This window comes from Castanea sativa, chromosome 1 (assembly GCF_040712315.1).
Source record: "Castanea sativa cultivar Marrone di Chiusa Pesio chromosome 1, ASM4071231v1".
NCBI lineage: Eukaryota > Viridiplantae > Streptophyta > Magnoliopsida > Fagales > Fagaceae > Castanea > Castanea sativa.
Window position 1 is genome coordinate 13,275,050 of NC_134013.1, and position 18,722 is coordinate 13,293,771.

The following is an 18,722-nucleotide window of genomic DNA, read 5'->3' on the forward strand; positions in this document are numbered from 1 at the left end:
GTTTATCACTTTTCTATTAATTCATCATTTTTTCGACTACTCACAATCAATTACATCAAAATTATAACAAAAATTAAGGCACGGAAGTTGTATCAGCAAATTCATGATAAAATTTTAGGATTGGTTTAATGGTTTCCAAGATCTCAGGATATTTATTAAATCTTAAACCTCTTGTTAGCATTTTAAGGTCGTTCTTAAGGAATTACTTCTAATAATTTAGTGCGTAAAACGAAAAGACTGTATAGAAGTTAGGGGATACACGCATTTATTCAAGATTATGACAAATTATAGCACCTGAACCGTTGCAAATACAATAGTTCCATGAAACCACTTCGCAAGTTGCTATTGAAAATTTTTCGAAGTAAATAAAAGACATCACTATCCGTGGGAGCTATTACTACCACAAGTTAAGCATAAGGTAAAAGTTATTATTCCATGTTCTTAAATAATAGCCTTACCTTCCGATTTTCTAAATGTCTTATATTTGTCTTTCTTTGGAAAAGGTGAGAATAATTTTTTTACACTATGTTACATAATTTTTTATATATATATATAAAATTCTAAATTTGAAAAGAAATTAATTATTGAAAAGTTTAAAGATGAAGCAAGTAAAAACATTTTATAACTAATTGCTTAAATTTTATTCACTTCCAAGTGCGATCATTATTTAAAGATAATAAGCAATTTCTACTTTTGTAGTCACCGAGATAGCAATACAAAAGCTACTAATTTGAATCAGAGAAGGCAAGGTAAGTCAAAATGGAGGAAGTGTGAAACCCATTGAAGTTGGATCCAGACGCCGCCGTATACGCACCCATATTTGGGAACACAAGCCAATCGTTGACTTGTAATTCCGGTAGCTGGTGACCGGTCAAAACCGTGTCAAGAGCATCGCACGTGGGACCAAAAACAGTCGAACTATATGTCCTAGCTCCTTTGCACGTGGGGTTGGCCCGATTTGACGTGCATGCGAGAGCCTTACACGTGATGTTTGCATGGTCATAGAGTAAACAGTTCATGGACCCGTATATCCCGTCGTTAATCCAGTACTCTCTCAGCTCACCCCTAATACGCTTTCCAATAATGTTGGTGGCCAATGTAAAAGCCGACTCGGCAAAGAACCGGCCGGGCTCGGCAATGACAGTTAAACCTGAATCGTTGCCAAAATATGATTGTAGAGCAGCTTTCACAGATGAAGACGCTTCGCTAAATTGTGTGTTAGGCATGAATCCACCCCCGATGTTCAGCACACGCATCCGAGGCATGCCAAGCTGTGTAGCTGTCTCGAAGGCTGATTTAGCCGCCGCTATGGCTCGTTGGTAGACACGTGAATTTGTGGCTCCACTCCCAACATGGAAAGATACACCAACTACGGTGAGTCGTGCAGCCTGAACGGCTTGGAGGAGTGGTGCAACCTCTTCAGGAAGTGCACCGTACTTGGGACCTAATGGGCAGCGTGCTCCACCATCATCTGGAGCTTTGATCCGAATGAGTAAAGCACATTTTGGGTGCCATTTTCGGATCTTCTCGATTTCGTCACTCGAATCAAAAGTTGTTAGGTTAACGCCAACACTCGCTGCGTATTTGATGTGAGACTCGGCTTTACAAGGATTGGCGAAGATGATTCGATCTGGAGAAACTCCTAGGGCCAAAATGGACTCAATCTCGGCTCGACTAGCACAGTCAAAACTTGACCCAATAGCGGCCATGGTGCCGAGGAAAGCTGGGTCTGGGTTGCACTTGACAGCATAATAGGGTCGAACCATAGGGAGAGCCCGGGTCCACCTATCCATGAGAGTGGTGACTGCACCTAAATCAAGCACGTAAAAGGGTTCTTTGGTTTCTTGTTTGCTGAAAATGATGGTTTGAATAAAATCAATCAATCCATCTTTTGATAAGGCTGTAACCCTCTTACCCCTAACCCCTGGTGTACCCAATATAGTTTGGAGGCTCTTGGAGCTTGACCCCATGGCTAGGAATGAGTTAAAGTTGGTAAAAGAGAAAAGGAAAGTAAGAATTATGGTTGGAGAGTTGAGAGAATATATCATAGACTTGAAAGATATATATACTAATTGGGCAGAGAGGGGGGCTTTGGGCATCACCACCACCCACTTGCTATTTGGTGGAAAAAAGGGGGACGGGAAAAGAGGTCTATAATTGGGGGGCGGGAAAAGAGGTCTATAATTGAGTTACCTTTTGAGCGCAATAGAATCTGCACAAAGTTCACAAATGGGGTTAATTTGTTTGTAAATAGTAATTTAGATGATGTGAATGTTAAGAGATTTGAGGTTCGATTTTTCTCTATATAAAAAATTGATTGGTATTTTAACCCGATAATAAAGAGTTATCATAACACCATAAATTGAAATTCTAAAAAAAAAGAAAAAAAAAAAAAAAGTGCCGTGAAGGTACAAAATAACTTCATTAAATTTGATATCAGAGAGAAGGGAATGGCAAGGTTGATATGAGAGGGGAATGTGAAATGTTTGATTAATTTAAGAAATACAAAGAATTTTGGGTGGGATTAAAACTCTAGTGGGCCAGCTTGCAGCAATGTAGTATGTTCGAATTGATTCTGAGTCCTGACCGCGGAAATAACGTGTGAGGAGCGAATTCCAGCTTATGTGTAAAAACCACGATTCCCTTCCCTATCTCAAATCATATCCCATTTAGGATGCGTAAAGATGCCAAAAAGTTTTCATACGCCAGGCCAATAAGATATTTTCTTTCTTTGAATCAGAGTTATGTCAGTACTTATGTCAATTGTGGTTTTGGTACATTTCATCGTGAATTCGCCGACACAACTTTTGTTTGTTATAATCTTGAATAAATCTGCGTATCCTCTCAGCTGTATGCAGTTTTTCCATTCTACCCACTAAGTTATTAGAAGAAATTCCTTAACACGATCCTAAAACAAGAAGTTTCGAATTCGAAATTTAATAGATATCATTAGATTTTAGTAACCATTAAACCAACTTTAAGATCTCATCATGAATTTGTTGACACAACTTTCGCGCCTGAATTGTTGTTATAATTTTGATGTAATTAATTGTAAATAATAGAAAAAATGATGGATTCGTAAATGATAAACAATAAAATAACTATTCATAATCTACTGCATCAAAATTGAGACAAATTGTTTTTGCACAAAAATTGTAAAGACTTCTAATTTTGAAAAATTGATTAGGCGGTTTTAGAAAAAAATTGATGTGGCAAACAATGGGATCCTAAAACAACGGGTGGCCGTAGATACGGAAAGGGTACATTCCGGTTGACATAATGAGTGACGTATGAAACTCTGATTCAAAAGAAATAAAATATCTTTCGTTTTATTCGTTTTTGATAGAAATAAAAGTAAAACTGCTATGAATGTCAAATTGTTAACGAAGTGGTAAAGCCTCCATTCTTGAATTGTCCATTCTTTTATCTCTCTCAATGTCTACCTTTGAATTTAATACGGAAATTAGGGATATTCAACTTCTCTTCCCAAGAGGAGCATACCAGGGAAAATTATTCGACACTGATCATGACTCATTAACATATGAAAAACGTACGTGTTAATTAGTAACTAGCGTATCAATGTATTTAAAATTAAATATAATTTATATTATAAAATATAAATAATTAGCCTTTATTTAAAAAAAAAAAATAACATATAACACATGCATACGTATAGATACATTTAAAATTGGAGGGATGATAGGCCCAGTGGTGTGTGTGCTGGGCCGTGGGCCTCGCTCGAGGACACCTAATAGTCCAAAGATGGATAAATGTCATCACAAAAGTCCACGTTAGTGTATAAAGAAAGGGGTCTGGTCATGAGGGTTCAGGAAGGAAGTCCGAGGACAAACGACACCTCAGCTGATCAAAGTAGAGGTCAAAAGGTGTGGTCTACCATCAAGAGCAACACTCTGGAAGCTATTGATAAGGATAAACATCAAAAAAGTGTAGGACAAAGGGAAGCTAAGAAAGATCTAAGAGAAAGCTGCTACTACCGCATTGAATGCTCTGTAGCTAATTCTCTAGCCACATTAATATGGATGTTGTAAGGTCAAAATTTGTATCCAAACCCAAGATTAAGATTGGGACAGGCCCAAAAAGCCCAATATAATGAATTTGTAGAGAGTGAGCTTAAACCTAGGTTCTAGTGATTCTAAATAATAACGATGATGGGCTATGATTACAACATCATACACATGGAGTAGTTTATATAACAGTAATCGTTCTCGAATTCAAGCCGAGAATACTAGATCTTATATTTCACTTTTTTCAAGTACAGATTACAACTATTGATCTTTAATTCTACAGTGTTGTCTTCTCTCTTTTTTTCGATCCCCCTTTTTCTTTGGGACCTCCCTCCTTCTTATACATCTTCCCCCTCTTTATTCTCACTCTCCACGTGTAGCTCTAGACAACTCACCCGGATCCTTGTTCCATCAGCACTTTCCTAAAGTCTTTAGATAATAGCTGTAAGGCTGATCATCATTGTTTAGATATCACTTCCTCATTAATGCGGCTAGAGACTTAGGTACAGAGCATTCAATGCAGTAATAGCAGTTTTCTTTAAGATATTTCCCATTTATTCTTCCTCTCTGTGCCTTTGGGAAACATATCTTCACCCACCAGACCTACGAAAATATCATCCTAGTCAATATAGCGTATCATTTGATCTTCACTTCTTTTGGCCGAGGAGATACCCCTCCTCGGACTATTTCCACTAACCTATTCCGCAATAGTCAGCTCGTGGCCTTTAAGTTTGACACCTTTATTACCATCAATCTATCATCGGATAGGTAAGTATCCTCGGGTCAGGCCCAAGGCCCAAAAACATGATTTGGACCTTTTGTCCTCACAGAGGTGATACCTGAACAGTAATATTCAGTCTTATAACCACTCTTAGAGACTTCAGTAAGGTGCTGATGGGACAAAAATCAAAACCAACCACTTGATCTACATGTGGAAGGTGGAGATGGAGAGAAAGGAAGAGAATATAAAGAAGAGAGACACCATTATGGAGGGGCATCTGAGATTGGAGAGAAAAAATACTGTAGCAACATGAACTGGACTTGTAACCAAATTTAAAAGAAATATCTATAAGAACTAGTCTCCTCGGACTGTGCTGAGGACGATTTTCTTTGGGCAAAACCAGTTTATTCTTATTTTTTTGTCATCCTGGCTCACTATAATTCTTATTAACTCATTAAAGTCTAGTTCTCTAGCTCACTCTCTACAAATTTATTATATTGAACTCTTTGGGCCTAGATCCTTTTAGCTTCTGGGTTTAGGAACCAAATTGGGATCTTACAAAAATTAAACATAATTTTTTATTATAAAATATAAATAATTAGTAAAATTATTTTTTTAATAAAGTAAACGTAATTAGTCACATATTAAAATTCTTACCTAATTTTAATATTACTTATAATTATTTTTTTCTTCTAATTTTTAATAAGATAGAATGTGTGGTGATCTTTTTTGTGTGGTGATTTTTATTGAATATATGTGATTGTTTTTTTTTTAAAAAAATTTTATAATTCATTAATATTAGATTCTTAATATTTTGCACTCATTATTAACTCAATTGGCACAAAAATTAGAAAACTTAAATGGATACATGACATAAACTTAAGTGGATAATTATGGTGTGATCCTCATATAAATTTAGACACATGAAGCAAAATTGGATTCTAATTTCAATTTCTAATTGAATTTTCTTTAATCTTTGCCTATTAATATATATATATATATATATATATATATATACATATATATATATATATATATATATATATATATTACCTAACACGTTAATTAATTAATTACCTTATTTGTTAAATAAATTACCTACAAATTATTAAACAAATTAATTACCTACACGGCACCATTTTGTTAGCTCTAAAATAAACTTGACATATAACATGTTTCTATTAAACTCTCACGTAAATTTATTTACAAAAATAATTGTCATTAATTTCTACTTGAGAACAGTTTTTTATGCTTGTTTAAACAAAACCTTTTTTTTAATGGATTTGACTTATCTCTAGTACTTTTTAAACTGGACAGGTCCTTTTGTTTTAAATATACATTGGCAAGTGATAGTGGATTTTAATCTTTACCTTTTATTTAGTTAATGGATGATGTGACAGTCTCTCATTAAGATAAGTGAAGCATTTGATGAGTTTTTGGACACCTTCGCCTTTCGTTAATAGAAAAAGGGGGAAAAAAAGAAAGAAGAAGAAGAAGAAAGAGAAAAGGGAGAGAAGTTGAATTGGCAAGAAGTGATTGAATGGAAGGAATAATTTTTACCTAATTTGGCATGTCTGTGCCCACCTGAAGTTTGTTGAGTTGTTCTAGCAATCAAACTTTTGAAGGTTCTAAATTTCTAATATATATATATATATTTGAATAGATAAAAAATTTCATATCTATAATCTATACTAAATCAAAGGAAGAAATTTATCTCCAAATTAGTTTGGAGGGAAATGATAAGTAAGTTTGGGTAAAATATAGTAATATACGCTGAGGTTTGGAGGTAATGCCAAGCATGTCGAAATTTTTTTAAATATAATTTAATAGAGAATTTATCAAAATTTGCATATAATAAAAAAATGATATAACATTTCTTAAAGTTACATTATATATAACTTAAACCTAATATATAAATATATGGGCAAATTACAGTAAATCTACCTATGGTTAGGCCCGTTTTCACTTTGTCTATCAGTAGTTCAAAACTTAACATCTTGCCCACCTGAGTTTCGCTCTGTTAGAACTCCATTACCCACCTCTATTAAAAACGAGGGTTAAGTATTTTTACTTCCCTTTTATGTCTCTTTCCTTTCAAAACAAAAGAAAACAATATATAAAAAATGTCATTTTGTGAAAATGATAAAAACTTGCTAAAGAACTTAAAAAAAAAAAAAAAACATAGAAAATTTGAGTACTATTTAGCAAAGAGAGGCCTTGTAATCATAGGCACAACACAATAAACTCCCTCCAACATATAGAGTTCTTCATCTTTGAAGGTTTTTCAAACAACCCAAAGGAATGAATGGTTGGAAGCTTCAATAGCATAGGCAATCTTAACAAATTGTGCCAGAGCAAAACTAGGTTTGCTTCTAAAACTAATATTAAGAGCAATCATAAACCACCAATATTAAGAGCAAAACTAGGTTTGCTTCTAAAACTTTATTAGTAACATTTATGTTACAAGAGGCTAGTCCTACAAGCCAAGCCTTCTTTCCCATCTCTCAAAGCTTTTTCTTTATTGTTTGACATCTTTATCAAAATGCCCAGATTTGTCTCTCTCTATCGTCCCTTTCTGTCTTGTCCACCAACAGTCACCACAACCACCTTCGAAACCCATAAGCAATCATAAACTACAATACATAACCACCACCACCACTACCACGCCAAAATCAGATCTATCCACAACCCAAAAAACCACAAAAAAAGAGATCGACGAAGCAAAAATGTAGTCATCGTAGTTTGATCTGAGATCAGCAGTGGCTGCTATTTAGGGGTGTGTGTGTGTGAGATGAAGATAGAGAGAGAGAAGACAACAAACCCAGTGAAGCTTTGGCCATGGTTTCCTTGGATGAGATCGAAGAGAGAGAAAGGTGGAAACTAAGATTGGCAGAGGATCTGAGATCAGCTGTGGATTGGCCATGGATCTAAGATTGGTGGTGGTGATGGTGAAAGTCTTGGATCTATTTTTCAGCTTTTCTCTTAGTAGCTGTTGTTTGTGTGTGCGTTTCTGAAAGTGTAGGATTTTTTAAATTTAAGATTTTTTTATAGAATAAATTTTAGGTTATTGTATGTATATAAGTCTAGCTTATTAATGTTTTTTTTTTTTTTTGGATTTGTGTGAATATGAAGATTTTATTTGGATTGATTGGCTCAAGAATGTTCATAGCAAAAGGTAGTGTGTTTTTTTTAATGTAATTTTCACAAATTACATATCTACTTTCATTTTTAACAGGGGTGGGTAACATAATTCTAATAGAGTGAACTTCAGATGGGCAAACTGTTAAGTATTGAACCATGCACAGGTAGGTAAGTGAAAACGAGCTTAATTACAAGTGGGTTTACTGTAATTTGCCCTATATATATATATATATATATATATATATATATATATATATATATAGAGAGAGAGAGAGAGAGAGAGAGAGAGAGAGAGAGAGAGAGAATAAACTTGAAAGATATACCACAATAATAAATTTAAAATTTGAAATGTTATTATTTGTACTTTGAAATACATGATAAAACTTTGATATGCAACTTTGAAGTTATCTAAAATTGAAGGTTACAAATTACAATGAGAGAAAGAAAGAAGGAAGGCTACAAGAGATTAGTTTGGCGGTTTTGTTTTTGTCTAGATATATATGTTTTATAATAATTTTGAAGACTACGGAATCTAGTAAAAGATTTGTGAGCTTTGTGTTGAGAACGTGGCTGATTTAGGGTAACGAACCCAAATTGTGAAAGATCCTAATATATTCATTTTTTTGTTGTAACCTGTAAGTCTTTCATTTGATTTGACTCTGAACTCCTATGACTTATGTCTCTATACTTATTTTTCCTATTAAGAAATTATCCGGTACATGTGGTACACTACGTCACTAATCCATTATCCCACTAAAAAACTCTTATCTGTTTACTGAGTCAATTTAATAAAGAAGTAAGTAAGTTTCTGCTTAATTTATTTTAATCATAATCTGACTTAACAATTTTAAATAAGTGAAAATATTTTTGTAGAATAGTGGGTAAGTAAAATTGTCCACTACGAGGATTTTATAATTTCTCCAAAAAATGGTCATCACAAATTATATTTATTAGATCATCACAAATTATAAGTAAAATGGTCCTAAGGAATTTGACCATTGTTTTGTAGTTTAAATTTGGTTTAATTTTTTGATAAAATAGGTTTGGAAGACCATCTAAAAATCTTTCTTTCCAGTAGGGTAGTTTACCTACGTTCTTAGCAATAGCATTACTCTTTTGTAACAAACATATCTTGAAATCTCTAATTTTTTTTTTTTTTTTAGCATTCGTGGACACCTTTCGGCTTGAGAAGATTTCAATAGTTTTATCTCTTATTATTTCTTAGCATGGAATTTCCTAGAAATTGTGTGTGTGAGACTACACGATGCCTAGACTAATATATCTAACTCAGTACCAAACAAAAATTCCTAACTCCCTCTCTAATATCTATCCTTACTATTATTATTGTCATTAGTTTTAGGAGGAACGTTCTTCCTATAACCTAAAACTAACGAAGTGAGGGAAAAATCTTATATGCGTTGGTCTCATGAGGCTCATGTTTCATTGATCCACGTGTAGAAGATACTTTTTTGGAGGTAGGGTTAAAAATATAAAAACAAAAATACTATTTTGATTTTTACATTTTAGGATCACAATTAATTTGGTTGCTGTTATTTTCAACTTGCAATTAATTTGGTCTATATATCATTAACTCACTAACAAAAATGCCTATGTGGCAAACGATATACATATGTGACTTCTAAAATAATACTACAAATTTTAGTTAAGGTAAAAAAATGCCACATCAGTTTTAATAAAAAAAATCAAGATCTTTAATTCTCTCTCTAACCTTTCCCTCTCTTTCCTCTAATATCTCATTCTCTCTTCCCAGCCGCCATCGCAACACCACCAACACCACCAGTCTAGCCGCCGCAATAGGCAAACACACCACTACCTTTACCACTTGTAAAACCCATCTATACCTTGTTCAGGACGAGTCCATTGTGGCCGACCCACCACCTCCACCCCTTTTGAACCCAGCAACTCATATGGGTTTTGATTGTTATTGTTGTTTTGGCTGGATCTCTCTATTACTCACTCATTGACTAGAGCTCAGATTTATGGTTTTGGCTAGATTTGTGTAAAAAAACTACATAGATCTATGGTGACGTTGGCTCAAGAAATAGGAGTTTCGAAAGCAATTTTTGAAAATGATGCTTTTACTATGAATCAAGCCATAAGCTCTGAAAAGAAGTGAGGTCAATTAATCATATTATTCAAGGCTTTCCAATCTGCCGATTTCCAGCACACCTGGCGAGAGAATAGCAAGGTAGCTCATGAACTGGTATAAATGACCTGAAGAATACCAATACGCAAATTTGGAAGGGTACAAAACCGTTTGGGGGTATTGCATGTTCTACAAGCTGTACCTTCTTTGTCTTTCTAATTAATGTGCTTTCATCTTTGAATTGAATGAAAATTTTTTTTTTTGAGCATCCGCTCTTGGGATAACTTTTTATTATTAGACCAAGACATTAATCAATTTTTTGGTGTAAGATTTAACCCCAGATTTTTTATACAACCATTAGATACTTACCAGTTGAGCTAACTGGAACCTATGAATTGAATGAAATTTCAATTTGGAATAAAAATAATATTTTTGATCTAATCTTTGATTTTTTGAAGGGAGAAATAATCGGGGAGAGAAAAAGGGAGAGTTGGTTGTTCTTTTTGTTTTTTGTTTTTGTTTTTAAATTTTAGCTGGTGTGGCATTTTTTGGTGGCTAAATTTTTATAATATTATTTTAAAGAGAAATGATATATCTACAATATTTTCACAACAAATCTCAAGTGGCAAATTGTTACTGGATGTTATTATTGGGGTAAAAAAGTAATCTTAGTGTTAGATTCAAATTTGAATCAATAACAATTAACCACTTATGATTTGTTATGAAAATGTTATGAAAGTATTGTGGACGTAACACTATATAAGTATCATTTGTGCCAACAATGCAAACCGTTTGTCACGTAACTATTTTCTATTAGTGAGTTAATGATAGAAACTAAATTGATTGTAAATTGAAAATAATAAGGACTAAATTTATTGCTACTAAAATGTAAGGACTAAATTGACTGTAACTCCAAAAAGTAAATACCAAAATAATATTTTTGCCAAAAATAAATAAAAAATTATTTAAAAAATAAGAATGTATTTAGATACCGCTTAAAATAATATTTAAATGTATAAATAGTTAATTGAAACTCAATTTTAAAATTGTTTTTTGAAAAAGAAAAAAAAAATAGTTTGTGGATCACAGTACACATGACCCTTTGACGCAAACGCAGCTGTATTCAAAACGATCACAAAGTAAATAAAGGGATCGTCTGAAAGTAATGGCAGTGGTAGTAATAAGTAATAAATGGGGAGGAGAGGGCATGCATTTCACAGAGAGAGGGAGAGAGCGTTAAAGAAGGGAATCTTCGTCTGACTGCAAACGTGATAGCAGGAAGTCCTTGTAATTAATGGTAAGCAGATTCCTTCCCTCTTAACACCCATCCAATTTCTGTTTCTTATTTAAGATTGGCCAACGCTCCCCACTTCCCACATTTACTCTTCTCGACCAACTTCTTGTTTGCTTCCCACCCAATAAGAGGAGCTGGGGTGTTTTTTTACCCTTCGGCCTTTCCTCCTGTTTATCTTTGCAACTTGTTTAATAGTAGTATATATGGAAGGAAATGTGGAAGATAATGATTCTCAAAAGGAAAAAAAAAAAAAAACGTTTTTTAAGAAGTTATTAAATATTTTTAGTCAACAAAGGATAGAATTGGAGTCTTATATATAATAGACATTGCTGTAAAGAGTTTGGTAGTTTTTACCTAATGGTCCTCCCATATGGGAGGAGGAGAAAGCTCTTACAAGAATATAGAGTGGATTTCTTTGGGAAATAATTTAGTAAATTTTTTGGATTGAAAGATTACTTGAGGTAGTGTATTGAAAGTTTGTTTGTTTTGTGAGTGTGAGAGTGGAATTGCGCATTAATTTTAGTAAGGTTTGTGCGTTAATTTTTGTGAGTGGAATTGTGAGTTTTGTGTGTGCAAGGTTTGTGCGTTAATTTGTGTTTGTGAGAGGTTTTTTATTTTATTTTGATAAGGTTTGTGAGTGATGTGAGGTTTGATTAATTGTTATTATAATCCATGTTATTGATACTTTGATAGTGAATTTTAGTTGTGTTACCCATAGACATAGGCTTAAAGTCAGATGAATCACATTAAATATTGTTGTCTTATGTGGATGTTTTAATTTATTGTTTATGCAAACACACAATGTATATGTGTGTGAATAGAATGAAAATAAAAGAAATTTTTAAGAATATATATTTTTTTACATTCTTTTGTTGAGAGGTTTAATGGAATGACAAATGTATTGATTTCTATTATGTTTTAGGGCAGAATATCGTTCCCTCAAAGGAATGTTTTTGTAATCTATCCTTTATTGTATAAGGCAAATGAATCATATCATGAATGTGATTTATCATGAAGTTGAAGCAAAATCTTGTAAAAAAAGAAAGTTCATAGACTATATATTTACACAATTCTATAAATTTTTTTTAAAGCAACACTTCTATAATTCAGCACGGGGAAAAAAGAAAAAAGTGTAAAGAATGTTATAGATAATTTAAATGAGAACGAAAAAAAAAATGTTAGTACAATGAAACTTGCTAGAAGCATATCTATAATGTGTGTGTATATATATATATATATATATATATAAACCCTCCAATAAAATTTTGGCATATCCTATATTCTTTTAATGGTAGTATATATATAGTTTCATACATAAATACAATCATGATAATGCGTAATGCTAGAATATATAGTTCCATATGCAAAAACAATCATTATAAATGCTTATTAACAACTGCCATAATTATCAAATTTTATATTTAGACAAAATTAAAAGATATAAAAAATCATATTATGTTGAATTTTATTTTTTATACATTAATTACATGACTTATTAATTGATTAGTGAAGATATACTTGTATTATGAAGTGTAAACACGGCTATTTTAATGGCAAGAGTCAATAACTATGACGATGGTGACAACAATAATTAACACTGGTATCTATATGAAATTTGATAGTTGTATATATTCTTTGTGACACTGAATGTACTCTAACTCCCTCCTCTTTAAGGATATTAATTTTTGCTCCCTTTTTTTTATAATTCGATAATTATAATGGATGAGAGGAGATTTGAACCTTAAACGTTTTTGTTAAAAACTTTAAGAGGTGCTAATTGAGTTACAAATTTCTTGATGGTTTTTTTTTTCTCTTTTAAAAACAATGTTTACACATATTAATGTATATATATTGCAAAATAAAGTGCGGTATATGGGTACTTCATGTAGTAGAGAGGGAATTGTGAGTTAGACACAATTTTTTCCTTTTTTATTTTTTTGGCAAAGGTGAGGAAGAGAAAACTTACTAGCTAGTTGCGCAATGTCTCTAAAAAAACTCATGTTCATTCCTAAGCATAACCCTAAGGCAAAGCATGCCCCTGACTTGTTTTGTTTTCAAAGGTCGTTCATAATACCCTATAGTGTTCTTAGATTTTAGGATACAAAATATAAGCATTATATGGGCCTTCATAGTGGCTTATATTCGTTGAGAACATTACACACATATAGATAGATAGAGACATATATCGTTGAAGAATATCACACACATATTTTTCTCTCTCTATCTGTCAATCTTTTTGTTTTTTTCATCAGAGGGAGAGAGAGAGAGCTTCACAAAATAAGCTATAGAAATATATACAAACCTCAATATGATTCGCTTGCTTTTGATTCATGACTGATATTCCAAGTTCCAACTCAAAAATAGGTGAGAGAAATCATGAAAAAGCACTATGATATTGGCACGGCTCAATCAAAGACACAAGTACTGCATAACCATGACTATAACTTAAGCTTTTTGCCATGAAATGCGTACTTCTTTCTGAATGAGCGGGGCCAATATCAGAGTAACTATTTCAAACACAAAACATATTCGATATGCTCATTCTTTGCTTGTCCCTCGTAGTAGCTTCTTTAAACGTTGTTGGAACCTATATAGCCCGCGAAAGAAGAAGAAGACAAAGGATGCGATGAAAGGAGAGTTGTGAAGTGTTGAGCAAAAATGGGAATATCACGGATCGAATTTATGGAGAAAGCAAGAAAGAGAAAAAAAAAAAAGGGTTTGCTTTGCAGGGTGTAATAAAACCCATGCACTGCCAAAACCAAATAGAAGGACCAAAGCATTTAATAGCACCCCACGTTTCACCACAATATTCTCTCTTCCTCACCTCGCCCTCTCTCTGATACCAAAACTACAGGCCCCAATTAATAAGGGAATCACTCAGTAATTCTGAAGAAATTCCAGAGGCAGCACAGATACAACATTAATAAGGGAATCGCCTCCCATATGGCCATAACTCTCTTTCTCATTCTAGCTCTTTCAAATTATCTTAATTACCATTTGTGAATCTCTGACTATTTAGCTTCCTAATTTTGTATGGATTTTACTCATTAAATTTATTGTAACATTCACTTATTTAATTATTAGCTTATTGGAGTCGGCTAATCACAATATTATATTCATTATCTCATTAATTTATAAATATTTTATAATAATGTCTGATTAATAAATATTTTTAGGGCATTTGTTAATAAACTATTTTAGAAATGTTTTATACCATTTATATAAACATTGAAAATGTTGTTAAAAAAAAAGAAATAGTTGTTTTTTTCTTTTCCAATAAAATTTTTTATAAAATGGTTCATTAATAAATTTTTTAGTGTATCTATTAGTAAAATCCAAATTCTTATATATAATATAACTTTAGCATTTTTCTTTCAAAAAAGTTAACGGTTTCCCTAAAGCTATTGGTTTAGAAATTATTTTTAAAAACATTTTATGGAAAAATGATAAAGCAATTCATTTTTTTTTATGGTTTTTTATTATTCTCATAAAAATTATGTAAAAACTTTTTAAAGATGGTTTATTAACAATAACCTTAAGAGTATTCATTAACATGACTATTTTTCTTTTGTCTTTTAACTATATTTAGTTATCGACAGAGAGTAACTTTAGTGTGCTATCTCAGTTATTACTGCCACTATGCACAAGATAGATTTAGTTAAGTTCAAACTTTTACTACCTACGAGCTTGTGACCAGCATGGAATAATAAATAGCTCAATCAGAATATATCAAATAAAAATTTATATCAATAAATTTTTTTCTATATGAATTTTTAATGGCTTAGATGATATTTTCTTATACAAGTTAAAAGAAACTTAACATATGCCTGAATTAATGGGGGAAGTAGAGCAAATAGTATTTAGTATTTTCTTAAAACTTTTAGTGATGAAATTCTAGCAGGAAAAGTCGTCTTTTACATTCAAAAAGTTAAAACTTTAATGAATAAATTTCGAAGGGGAAAAAAACACAGTTTAACTAAGTGATGATGTTTCATACCCACAGTGGCTGTCATGCCCCGAACCCCAAATAGTCCAAAGCATGAGAAAAACATCTCAAAAGTACCTGTAAATTTTTTTCTTTTTGACAATTCAATCCACATAAATCATATCAAGTACCAACATCAATAATTATCATAATAATTACATTTAATATACTCTCAAAGTAAGTCAGAACTCTAAGCATTAATTACAAGGACCGTTGGCAACAAAAGAATAGAGGTCTGAATAAATAATTACATATCAACAGCTTGTCCCATCAGTGGCAATAAAGTCACAACCACTATAACATACAAAAGAATAAGTCAAGCCTATTATAAGATGTACATCATCTAATGTCTCCATTACAAAAGTTCAGTCTCCATCAGTAGTTAGTCTAACTACTGTTAGCCATCAAAAAGCTCTCTCAAAAGATTGTTACCTACTCTGAAAAGTTTATAAAATAATGGAATGAGGCAAAGCCTAGTAAGTAGCATAATTAATGGGGGTGGGGGAAATGCAAGTTTCATCTTCAATAATAATAATATGACAAGAATGGTTATGCACGTGTGAAAAATATAGTTAACGGGCTCGACCTATTTTTGGGCTTACAAACTATTTGTATTGTGGGTTTTAGGTTTCCTACTATGGGTGGCCCTTCGCCTGGAGACCCAGCCATTCACTTTAGATTTTGCAAGCCTTTCTCTCTCTCACAAAGTCTTGAAATAGTCATTCTTCTCTGTGTGTTCTTCCCAGAATTGCCAACCCACCTTCCTCCTTCTTTTCTCCTATTTATAGGCTAAGATAAGTGGAGGTGTTATGATTACTCCCCCTCACTAGTGCGAATGGGGGTCCAATTCTATCATCTCTAAGTGGATGTTCCATCGGGAGAGGTGGTAATGGCATTGGAACTGATTCTCACCTCCAAAAGCCCACTCGGCAGCGATATTCCCGAAGGCACTACCGGGCGGCTGAGTACAAGGTGTCCTCAAGCGATAGCGCCTCCGACCAGGTTAAAGATGATTAAGAGGGGCCTGCTTTGGGTATCTAGGACGACGTAGTCTCATTTTAGCTCTTGGGCCCAAGTTGGGCCCTGAGGCATCTGGATCGAGGCTAAAGATCCGAAATGGGGACAGAGTCATATAATGTATCGGGAGGCTTGGGCCCAAGGTCCTTGGGGCCTGGGGCCCAGCCCTGTACAATATCCCCCTATTAATTCGTGTTCGGATCCCGAGCATGAATCAAGTAAGACATGTGCCAGAGGCTCCTTGAGAAGCTCATGCATTAGTGACTGAACGGATAGGACATTCATTTATGTGCTCTTGAAAGGTACGTCATGCCAGACTGTCAGGTGTGACCGTTATCATAGCCTGACGATTCGTGAACCGAGGCAGCACGCGTGGCAGTTACAAAAAGAATTCAGAAAGTTTCTTCCCCCCCTTTTTTTTCATTAAATGCTCTTAACTCCATTTAGACCCTATAAATAGTTCCCTCTGATTTCCCATACCACTCTTTACATCATTTTTCCTTCAGCTTCTTCCCTGCCAAGGATTCTCCTCTTGTGCATAAACACTCCACTCCAGATCATCATTCTCTAGTGCCCAAATTAAGTTCTCTTTACTCCTTCCTTTCAATTTTTCTTCACTCCAGAGTTTAGGAATGAGATACTCTCATCTTCTTGCACCTGGGGCTGCCTTGGCTGACTTTAGAGAAGCCTATGGCATCCCTGGGGATGTACATTACCTATTGTCACGATGGCGATATTGCTCTCGAGAAGGGCTCTGGCACAAATGTAGTATTTTTTTCCCTTGATGGCTATATTAGAGGGTGGGGTTAGGTTTCCTGTGGACCCTCTCATTTTAGGTACCCTTAGGTTCTATGGCCTATGCCCTGACCAACTCCCTCCCCAATTTTTACCTAGTTGTGAGTTGTGTCAGTAGACTAAACCAAATATACGAGTTGCAACTGAACCATCACGACATCAACTTTATGTATAGTTTATGCAGTAATATTACGTTCGATTATTATTTAAAGACTAGCGACATGCGGGTACGGCTTATATCATGCCTTCTCGACTCTAATAGAAACTCGGCGGGAGAATTCGTCCGGGTGAGCACCAATTGGCTTTTCGATGAGCTCCCCTGCCCACTTTTGCCGTGTGATGTTGTTCGGTACCGAGTATCTTTAACTTGTTAATCATGTTTTACCCATGATTATTTTGCTCAGATAGGCACTAACCAGCTTTTATATTGTTTTGATGTAGAAAGCAAAAGGTTTAAGGCAGACCTTAGAGTAGTGCATGTGAGAGACTTGAATTTCATACTCTGGTCTGAAATATTTGTGCACTTCGACGGTTAGCTCCGGGCATCGCACCTTATTCTCGGTTGCAATCCCGTTTATACTACTTGGCAGCCCTTCGGGCCAGCTTTGTTGGTGGATAGCCTGTTGCTGTCGTACATTGACATTCGACACGCCAATTTTCTTTCGCCTTCCTTGAAAGTTGGTGAAACTCGGGACCTCGGCCCTAGGTATACTACAGCAGAAGATCTTGCACCGGTGAGAGACGAATCGGCTGAACGTGTGTCTCAAAGCTATAGAGTCCACGTACCCGTTAGAGAACCTGAAGCTCCGGTACAAATTGTTGAGCCGACAACAGCTGAATCCATACACTCAGAAGCCGAATCCAATCCTGGGGAAGAAGAAATGGCGACAAGAAGGGTAATGACCATTGAATGATTTATGCCCAGTGCTCGATCAGCAGCTTGATGGCAAGAACCCCAGGGTAGGGACCTAACTCCCCCTCCTCCCCCTCCCACCGGCCACTCTCATAAGAGACAACATACAGCTGAACAACCCGCCTCAGGTCCAAGGGATGCACCATCATGGACTCCCTTCGAGCATCTGGTGGGATCTCTATCCGTGAGCCTCGTGGCGATGCTTGGCCGACCACACAAGTCGGGTCTCATGTTGCCTACACTTCGTGGCAGGGGCCAGGTTGGCAGACCACCTTCATGCTTGGCGACGAGCCGTTGCCAGTAACAGCCGGCGTAAGGACATGGGCATAGGGAGAAAGGGGGCAAGTGGCCTGAAGTTTGACCCAAGGACTGCTGCTGCCCGAAGAGGTATATTTCTTCTCAAGCGCGAACGATGAATCACTGGCCAAGCGTTTACAGTGTCATACTATAGCGGTTACACATTTTCCTATCCCTCTTCCATTTACTATGAAGCGCATGCATACTCCTTTTTCTTTACACTTACTCTCTTTATGCAATCAAGCCGCATAGTTTACCCACTTTATTGACGGGAGGTTAAGGGAGGCTGCCGAAGACGCTGAGCGAGAAAAGGCTCTCAAGGATGTAGCGATGGCCACGACAAAGGACCAGACTAAAGCTGCCAAGGATGTTGAGAAAATGGCCCAAGCATCCGAGAAGGCTCGGGCGTTGGCAGAGAAAAGAAGGA

General features: G+C 34.9%; 1 protein-coding gene across 1 annotated transcript; it reads right to left on the reverse strand.

Moving 5' to 3' along the window:
* Positions 1–608: 608 nt before the first annotated feature.
* LOC142621773 (ornithine decarboxylase-like) lies at positions 609–2,045 on the reverse strand. The gene has a single exon (XM_075795130.1). The coding sequence runs from the start codon at positions 1,968–1,970 to the stop codon at positions 726–728; it is 1,245 nt and encodes a 414-aa protein (XP_075651245.1). The 5' UTR covers positions 1,971–2,045; the 3' UTR covers positions 609–725.
* Between the last annotated feature and the right edge of the window lie 16,677 nt (positions 2,046–18,722).

Bases quoted from the DNA above. Each gene is read 5' to 3' on its own strand.
- LOC142621773 (XM_075795130.1), bottom strand. From the start codon at position 1,970: ATGGGGTCAAGCTCCAAGAGCCTCCAAACTATATTGGGTACACCAGGG.